The sequence below is a fragment of the Camelina sativa genome, chromosome 5 (genome assembly GCF_000633955.1).
Source record: "Camelina sativa cultivar DH55 chromosome 5, Cs, whole genome shotgun sequence".
Classification (NCBI taxonomy): Eukaryota; Viridiplantae; Streptophyta; class Magnoliopsida; order Brassicales; family Brassicaceae; genus Camelina; species Camelina sativa.
The window spans coordinates 23,049,956-23,059,826 of record NC_025689.1 but is presented as its reverse complement, the minus strand read 5'-3'; the positions used below and the strand labels follow the sequence as shown (position 1 = coordinate 23,059,826).

Below are 9,871 nucleotides of genomic sequence, written 5' to 3'. Positions count from 1 at the left end.
CCCCCCCCCCCAAGTTTCGCAATTTGTTTGTTTAAAAAGATCCATCTTTGAGCTGCAGCCCAGATAATTACAATGGAGGAACAGAGAGAGGAGAGTGAGTTCGTTGGTGATTCCATGGAGGAGGAAGAAGAAGCTGGTAAGGGATTAGGTCTATCTTCTAAAACTGAAACCCTAGATGATGGTGAGGATACAAACAACTCGGTACAGGTTTCGGATACAGATGTAGAAGATGGCAATAAGGATAATTTGGTTTCTGATGTGAAAGCTGATGAAGATGTTGCACTGACTGTCACGGAGCCTAAAATTGATGGAGATGCTGAGGTGAAGATGAATGGTGAGACGGTTGCTAAGTCTCAAGTTAAGAGTGCAGGAGAAGGGGAAACTGTAATCTCTGGTGGGAATGACAGGGCAAGTTGTGAAGTTGAAGATAGTGGTGATGCTGAACAAAATGTTCACACTGAGCAAAGTTCAGTAGATGCAGAGATGGTTTCTGTTACTGAAAAGAAAGCTGACCAAGAGAAGCAATCAACAAAGAATCTCGAAGTGGGTGTTGATAGCAAACAAGAAAATGAAGAGACTGTGGGATCCGAGACCAAAGATGCTGAGCAAGTATNTGTTTTGGAAGTTGGTTCTGCTGCTGAAGTTAATAATGAAGGATTAATAACCAATGAAGAAGAAAAAGGAGAAGCCATGGAGATTGATTATGCGGCAGAGGAACAGGTTGAAGATGATGTTAAAGTAGGTGAAGCTTTGGATATTCCTCCAGTTGCTGAAGCTGTTGTGGTAACTGAAATGGCAATTGACGAACCGAAAGATAATGCTGATATGGCCACCGAAACAATTGTATCTTCTGATTTAGCAAACCCAAACAGTCCCTCTGAAGATGCTGCTCCAGGTGAAGTTGAACCGTTGGATCATAATGCTCTTTTTGATCCAACTTCTGATATTACCAACTTTATTGATTTCAGTGGTGTATCATCTTGGTCAGGGAATATACAAGACCTTAAAACCGACACCAGGAATGTATCTTTCAAACAGGATAAGAAAGCTGCCACGGTTGCTATTGAAAATGGATCGAGTGAAGCACCTGTTGCTTCTGGTGCACAATCTCCAGCTGCTGCTACAGATTGCTCAAAAGAGGCCTCTGCTGCAATTTTGGGATCTAAAGAAAGTAAAGATCATGAATGCTTGGATACCAAAACGGCAGATCAAGAAGATGCAGTGATAGAGGAAGAGGATATCATAACTCATGAATCCCAAAGTATCGATCCAAACCAAAAGGAAGATACAGGAATGGAAGAAGATCCCAGTAATTCTGATTTTGCTGATGATGAAGCTGGTTCTGATGTTAAGACCAATGGTGTGAAACGAAAGGCTGATGTCCTGAGTGAGGATTCACCAGGAGAAGGTACGAAGACTGTCTCCTTGGCAAAGGTGTCTTTTGCAGAAAGGCCCTCCTTTAAGATTGGTGCATGCATAGCCAGAGCTGCTAGTCAGATGACTGGATCTTCTTTAGTTTTGAAGGGTGGTAGTAACTGTGATGATGAAACTCTCTCTGTTGAGAGTTTTGTGTCCCAGCTTCACTGTGCAGCAACAGATCCTGATAAAGAGAATGTTGTATCTGAAATTGCTGCTGGTTTTTTCTTAGATTTCCGAAACTCCTCGGCTTTGCAGCAAGGTCCCCCAGAAAAGGTGGGCAAAAAAAGAGGTAGACCATCCAATTCTGATGTAGCAGGAACTGAAGCATTCGAGTTTGAGGAAATGGGAGACACATACTGGACTGACAGAGTGATCCATAATGGTGGTGAAGAGCAGACACCACCAACCGAGAAAGGAAATTATCAAGTTGTGCCAGTTGAGTTGAAACCTGCTCAGGTTCAAAGAACTCGTCGACCATACAAAAGACGACAGACTCAGATCCATATTCCTCTTTCAGTCTCAGACAAACCGGCAAACTTTGATGAGAATGCACCAGCTGAACTTGTAATGAAGTTTTCTGAAGCGGATACTATACCTCCTGAGAAGAGCCTGAGTAAAATGTTTAGGCATTTTGGACCAATAAGGGAGTCGCAAACTGAAGTTGACAAGGAAAATAACCGGGCCAGAGTAGTTTATAGGAAGGGTGCTGATGCCAAGGTTGCTTACAACAGCGCAGGAAGGTTTAGTATTTTTGGGACGAAAGCGGTGAATTACGAGCTCAGCTATACGATAACTGAGACATTCAAAGTTAAGCCTTATGTTGTGTCTTTAGGCGAGGAGGATGCAGCACCATGTCTTCCTGCCTAGATGTAGTCCCTTCAGGCATGGTTCAGGTAAATCTGCTTCTTTTGTTCTTGTCTGAATGCTAAAAACTAAGAAAGCCTATTGGTTTTTGAAAGCTGGTGTGTTGTATCTCTGAATGCATAGTATCTTCTTATTTTGTGTTTTATTATGGATGGTACTACCATCATGGTAGTAATAAACATAGGTGTAGATTTTTCAGTGTAGGTAAAATTAGAAGAGGCATATGCATAATAGCCTGGTAGATTCAAGATAGAAAGTTAAGACCCCATTAACACTTACATAAAGATTAAGTGATGAGCCATGTCTTTGTTTTTCTTTTTCTTAATGGGAATTATATGGATTCTTCATAAGGTTGTTGAAGAATGGTTGATCTTGAGTTTGGATTCAAAAAGAATGGTTGATCTTGTATTTCAGGTGAAAAGTATCGGCAGGCATCAAGAGAAGTAAACGATGATGTAAAGTATCGGCAGGCATCAAGAGAAGTAAACGATGATGTGGCTGAATGGATTGGATGCTCGTACTTGTGTTGTTGTTATCCTTTAGGTAGAAATTTAGGTTGTGTAATATGAAAAACTAGTAAGTTCCAGGATTCTTCGAGTATCTGTTATTGTGGAGGTTATAGAGATAGTTCCTTTTTTATCTTCTGATGTTAGGACACTGATGGTAATGGTTATTACTTTATTAGGTGAAGTGATGTGGAGCAGTCAATTTGTTTAATATTTGGAACTTGATTTCAAGCCACCACCTACTAATGTCACTTGATAGACATTTTAGTCCCTGACCAGACAAAGTCTCACAAAGATATAAATGAACAACAGATTGTGAAAACCTTATATAAACCCGTCATATTCTATTCGAAAAATTAAAATTATATATGCTCGGATATCATAGGTGCCTGACGATCTCTCAATGTCATGAGTTCGAAGAAAAGAGGGTAAAAAGGCTGATTAGTTCAGGGCCATGGAATCTGAAACCGGGAAGTAAGCAAGCAAGGACATGGATACCAGTGGAAAGCAGAAGAGGGAGAAGAAGGCCAAGAAAGAGAGGGCTTCAAATATAATCTTGTCTGCTGCTGTGAGAACCGACAAACAGAGCATAACAATCCTTAATCGATATTAACTCGGGAATACGTTCTTGTGAATCATGTGGCAGCTTTACATAAGAGCCACTAACACTATTTAGGCGGGACTCGGATAACACAACAGCAAGTTGAAGAGCAAGCATCGGGTACTTGAATTTTCAAGACGGGTACAAGCCGAGTAGCGAGTACGAAGCGGGTGACGAGTAATTATGCCTAGGCCTAACTATATATATCAGAAATCACCACCAAAACCCTGTGCACGCAAAAAAAAAAAATTAACACCTGATATCTTTTGAATCTTGGTTTGATAAATTTCTTTTAACAATTAAACTATAAACGGATTAACAATTTTCTCCCTGTTTTCTTACTCGAATTTGACAGATCCGAAGCGGAGTTTATGAATAAGGTTGTGGAAGTTTTAACCACCAACTCAATATGATGAAGCAAAAGAAGGCAATTGTGTGGATAATGTGAAAACATTTAACGCTCCACTGGCTCTGCTTTTGTCATGGTTTGGCTCGGCATTTGAGCTGAGACTGTTCAATCTGATGAAGGAAGAGAAGATGATCGTGTGAAGAAAGTGATAACATTTAGCATTCCATTGGCTCTGCCATGGTTGTGGTTTGGCTCAACGGTTGAGCTGATTGGTGCAGTGCTCGGCTTACTCACTGAGACTGCTCACAGGTTGCCTCACCAGCCATGGTTATTCTTGCTAGTCAAGCTTTTGTTTCGAGTTTGTCTCTTTTGTTTTTCTGTGTGGCTTCAATTGCTAATGGAAATCATTCAAATTTGCTTCTGTGTGGCTTCTCTGAATTCTATCTTTGGATAAAAAGATTATACAAGAATACGAATTAGCAAATTCTTCAGGTGAGTTTTTATCCAAGTATGTGTGTCATCTCTGTTCTTTTCCATCTATATCAATACCATTGCAATGAAAATTTGAACCCTTCTATCTTGACCAGTTTGAAGTGAAGCATCTGAGTTCCGAGAGGTTCTGCATAGATCTTTGGGTATAATCTGAAATGGGTGTTGAACACGTTGGCTTCATTTTCCACTCTATTTTTTGGAGAGCTTCAAACTATTTCACAGTTACAATACCAATGGTTGCTTTATTTTGCAGATGGTTTCTTTCTTAAGAGACTCTAGTGAAAGAAATCTTATCTAGATCATTGGTGAAGAAAACAAAAAAGATGTCTTTTATAGTGGAGATTGAAGCACTAGAACCATTTTTCTGAGTCGAGTATATAATAAGATATCGCAACTGCATTTCCTACGAGGATTCTAGGTTTGTATGTTACCATGGTGTGATTAATATATATCCAACATCGAGACAATGGTTGGTGTACATGGGAAAATGTCGAACACAAGACTACAACCAAACCAGTATCAAAATGTCTCGGTACTACCAAATTAAGAGACGAGGAACAAACAAAAAAGAATGCAATAACCAAATGGTAATGTAAACCAATCTCTCCTAACAAAATCTGAACTGCACTGTCATACCATATAGAAATCAGTCTTGTTTGATACAAAAGCATCATTAAGAACACAAAAGCAAGTGCAAAAATTCCAAGTAAATAGAAATTTAATAACCGCCCTTGAGATCGTTGACAACATCGTAAGGAATGGGAGTAACAGTCTCCAATGTCATACCTTCAACCATGAAACCCGGTTTAGGACCCTTAGGTTGTCTCTTGGTGCTGATTGTCTCACCTCTGGCTTTAGCTGCAGCCTTGAGCTCATCGTTCTGCTTCTTCCTCAGTTTAAACTCCTCAGCACACCGTGACTGCTGCACGTGCTCCACACGCACATGTATCCTCTTCCTTATGATTCTGTTCCCAATCTATAAACCAAACCCAAACGGATAAATAAGTCACACTCCAATTCAATTCTCCAAATAGCAAAACTCACACCATATAAAACCATAAGCCAAGCCCTAAGTTAGAGGCAAGACAGATACTAAGACATGGCAAAAATCTCAAGTCAAATTCCAAAACATGAATCCTCTAAACCAGTAGAAAACCTAACATTTCAGAACTGGAACAGATACGCAAAGAATCAAAATCAACACAAACTCGCAAGTCTCAACAAGCCATGAATCACAATGCAAACAGTAACAGATAATTAATAATCAACAAATCAACATATCACAAACCTGTTTGTTGACTTCAACACCAACGGCACGCTTGGTAACGTTCCAGATGCGACCAGTACGACCATGGTAGAACTTGTGAGGCATACCCTTGTGGATAGCTCCATTAACCTTGACATCTACGTAATCACCGACCTTGAAGGTTCTGAGGTAAGTGGAGAGTGGGATATAACCCTTCTTCCTGAACGGTCTCGCAAACAGATCCCTAGTTCTCGCTCTCACTCCGTGTCCCGCCGGCATTTTTACTCCTCTCTCTCTGTGTGGTGGCTGGAGCCCTAGAAAAGCTAGAGTGAAGATAAAAGCACGAAATTTATAAAGCGAATTAGGGTTTTCTTATATTGGGCCTTGTTGGGCCGTCGATTTGAGAAGTTTATAAGAGAAGGTAATCGTTTTTTTAATTACAGGATGCCCCTACATTCTTACAAATTAGGAGATTTGGACACAAGTATGTTTAAATAGAGCTAGGCATCTCAGTTTGGAATTGGTTCAGTTTAATTAATTTGGTTTTCGTCTAGCTAAATTATTTTGTGTTTGGTTCTGTTTAGTTCAGTCTGAATTTAATTCGATTTAGTTATAGTCAAAGACAAGGTAAAAGGTCACACTTTTTTTTTGTATATAGGAGACAAATCTATACATGCATTTTTTAAGTATATTTTGGGTTCTACTATTTTATTTGTACTTATTTAAAAACTTATTTACAAAGTTGATCCCTAAAAAATTTCCAAAAATACTATTACATCAGATTTTGTTTCTAAAATATTTTACATTACATTCTAACTAAAAAATATTATAGCAAAATCAATATGGAAAAAGAAACTATGATATATTTAACCACACCTTCTATTGTGTTTGAAGATATTCCTATAATCATTTGCAAACAAAGAAAACAACAATTTGATTTCTATTTTGTTTTCCAAAACATGTGAGCTTTGATTCTTAACGTTAGAAGAACTTCGATTCACATTTATTTAACTATTATAATTAATATATATGAACTTAATAAAAATTTAAAATATTACAAATATGTAAAATTAATAAAGTTTAAAATATTATATAATATGGTTATATAGTAGATGAGTTATAAAAAGTACATGTTGGAATTAATAAAATATCATTAAATTTGTGCTAACACGGGTTAACTCCTCATTTTATTATTTTCAACACTATTAATATTAGAATATTTGACATAAAAATCAAATTGATTTAACTAAGATTGTGTAAAAGAATTAAATCATTAGGAACAATGTGATTTAATCACAGCGTATAAATGACTTATTATAAATTTGGATCTCTTATTTTTTTTGGTATATTAATTAAAAATCAAAATATAATCTCAAAAACTAAACAAAATAAACTAAATATAACAAACAAATGGTCATGAAGTATATTGCGGGTTAAAAAATTAATATTTACATTTAGCGGTATAAACTGCCGGAAAATTTAGTTATTCCTCTATTTACAAAACAACTAATATTTAACAAACAAATACAACATAAAATATAAATAATAACAAAAATTATATACACGCGGTGTACCGCGTGTTAAAATCTAGTTACAAGTTAAAATAACGAGAACAAAATTTTTACACTAAGTTGTAGTATTCTTGACAAAACACTACCATGGATGGATCACTCTTATCTAAATAAGCCTTCTTCCTTTCAAAGCATTGTTTCAAGTACAAAATCTTGATACCACAATGCATGTATATTTGGAGTGACATTGACTCGAAGGACAATCCATTTCAGAAGCAATTTGAGGGAAGAGCAGTGCGATTTGCTAGAAATGTAAATTGGTAGGTGATTCAACTTAATTATGTCATTATCCTATATTCTTGAATGGTAATGCGTTATAGAAACAATTAGCAAAAATTAGCAAAATAGACATTAGTTGTCTTATTATTTGGTTTTACATTTTACTTATGATTTATTCAAGTTTTTATCTTTGAAATTTTATTAACATTTTAAATAATATCACATAAGTTTAATTTATATAACCAAACGCCAACTCCATACTCTTTGTCTCTCACTTCAAATTTGCGGATGGTTTAGGATTTGAGTAGAAAAACAGTTAAATTTATAGTCGTTGAATTGTGTCGCGCGACTTAAAAACAGGGCTTCCTAGAATAGGAAAAAAGAAAATAAAAACTTGACAAAGAAATTGTAATAGTTCATGACCAACAAAATAACACCATTTCATCACAAATAAAAACAATAAATTAGCATGTCCTCAGTCATAAGGAGAACGTAAACGTGAAGCTGAAGCCACACAACATACTCTAAAAGACTCAGGACTATCTTAACTTTTGCTATGTTCTCGCTTTGACGTTACACAAACAGATTCAAACACATTTCACCGAAGTTACGAGTGATCGTCATATCCATCACCAAAACTATATAACCAATCTTTTACTTCACAAACATACACGGACGTACGACATAATTCATCAGACTATATTTCCTATTGAGGACATTTTTTCTGGTCGTTGTATAGAAAATCCAAAAGAGTACAGTGATTCAAAGGTTGTGCTCTAGTGTTTCTGATGAACAAGAACAATGGGAGGTACATTGAGAATGTGAATAGTGGCTTAATACTCTTTTTACCTAGCTGGATTGCTGGAACACAGTGTCTGATGAAAAGCCTCGATCATATGCTTCGGCTAGCTTACAAATCCTGCAGAGCAAGTCAATTATGCTACCATAAGTATAACAATTTAGCTTCCGCCCTTTCTGTTTCATTTTTGCAAAAGAGAAAAAGTTACAAAATTCTTGCATCCGAAGAAATCTCCTTAGCTTCATCAATGTTGTCAGATAAATTATATAAAAGGCTCTTCTATTACAAATAATACAATAATGTTTATTTTGAATTCGTACGTGTACAAAAGGGTTTATTTCTCCAGATTTTTTTCTTATTTTTTTGTTTTACACAGTCCTCTCTGTTTATACTATTCGACTTCACACCAACAGGAGTCCTCTGTTTCTCTCAAGTTAGAGTACAACTCTGATGAATGTTCAGTATGGTATACGCTCTACTAGATTAAGATCTAGACCAAGTTTGCAATTTGATACACACGAGTAACACAACTCTTACATTTATTCGATTGCAGTCATCCTTAGAAAAAGTAAAAAATTCCAAAGAAATTTATTTTTATTTTATCAAAGAGAATTTTAGTTCAGATTCTTATAATTAGAGTCAAGTTATAAAGTCTAAGTAGAAAGTGACAAATTACAAGTTAACTAAGTGAAGAAAATATTTACACTAACAGTTCCAAAGAGAGTAAGAGAAAGAAAGCATGCAGAGGAAGTTTGGATCTAGTAATCTTCAACAAGAAACTAATTCATGATCTAAATAAGCTTCTTCTTTCCAAAGTACTGCTTCAAGTACAAAATCTGCAAACGACAATGCAAATCCCCAGCTACATTATACTGTGTACCATGCGACTCGCGAGTATGTATTTTCACTCACAATCCTCATTTTTAAAAAACTTAATTAACTGCTACATTTTCCAGTCAAGGTTGATGCTAATATCTTTGTTACCATGACTTTGGGCGTAACACGCCAACTAGGTTTCTGATTCTTGGCTTGTAAATGCAAACCGACAGTTTGTTGTATTATTTTTGTGGTGCAACAGTAACCTTCAATAAAATCATTAAAATTTCTGGTCATTTTCATGTTCAAGGAGTTGAGATCCTTCTTAGAAACCTACAGTATAACATGTGTGAACGAAATAAGAGCTTACTGAATTGTCTCGCAGATCTCGTCAGCATCCCAGGTTGATTCTAGCTCCAATAAATTTCCTCGATTTAAGGCATTTGAAATATCTATAGCAACTTCTTATCCATCAGGCCTGCTTTCATTGTTCCTAATGTGAAATATAACAGCCAAAATATTCACACATCACCAAACATGAAAGATAACAGACTCTTAAACTGTCTCAACTCACATGTTAGCATATGATTAGCCACTTCGTTTTCAGATAAAATCAACCTGTTGAAATTTCTTGTCAGGAAAATTAATTTGGTTATTAAACTCACAGGAAGTTCAATACACTTTGAAATGCATAAACACCTAAATTATTCAAGTTGATGTATAGGTCCCAATAAACCTCATTCAACCCATGCTATTAAAAATGTTGCAGCAACATACTCTAAAAGGTCAAATATATGATTACTGAATTACAGGAGCCCAATTGTAGTAATATCTACTTACAATGTACATTCATTTCGTATATAATAAAACAGAGAACATAAACGAGAAAATGAAACCACACAAGAAGAGTCATGTTAGACTCACAAGCTAAGTTATTGCAACTATGCAAAACTATGAATCTCTTTGTCATGAAATGAGAAGACACAGAA

General features: G+C 36.2%; 2 protein-coding genes and 1 long non-coding RNA gene across 4 annotated transcripts in view; 1 reads left to right on the top strand and 2 right to left on the bottom strand.

Annotated features, from left to right (window-relative positions):
- Positions 1-3,014, top strand: part of LOC104787452 — a 3,524-nt gene extending 510 nt beyond the window's left edge. Inside the window, exons 2-3 of the mRNA XM_010513040.2 lie at positions 59-2,312; positions 2,698-3,014. Coding sequence (XP_010511342.1) covers positions 73-2,286 — 2,214 coding nt within the window. The 5' untranslated portion in view covers positions 59-72 and the 3' untranslated portion in view covers positions 2,287-2,312; positions 2,698-3,014. The remainder of the gene's footprint in view (positions 1-58; positions 2,313-2,697) is intronic.
- Positions 4,791-5,831, bottom strand: LOC104787450 (60S ribosomal protein L21-1-like). Its single transcript, XM_010513039.2, has 2 exons — positions 5,520-5,831; positions 4,791-5,207 (listed from the first exon to the last, which is right to left on the bottom strand). The coding sequence occupies exons 1-2, from the start codon at positions 5,754-5,756 to the stop codon at positions 4,950-4,952; spliced, it is 495 nt and encodes a 164-aa protein (XP_010511341.1). The 5' UTR covers positions 5,757-5,831; the 3' UTR covers positions 4,791-4,949.
- The window catches only part of LOC104787449, a 2,890-nt gene continuing 1,232 nt past the window's right edge, over positions 8,214-9,871 (bottom strand). The window contains exons 3-5 of one of the 2 annotated variants that reach the window (XR_767933.2): positions 9,253-9,375; positions 9,051-9,148; positions 8,214-8,902 (exon numbers count right to left, since the gene is read on the bottom strand). This is a non-coding gene — a long non-coding RNA (uncharacterized LOC104787449). Of the gene's footprint in view, positions 9,149-9,252; positions 9,376-9,871 lie in introns of both variants that reach the window. The other variant, XR_767932.2, reaches the window with a different exon arrangement.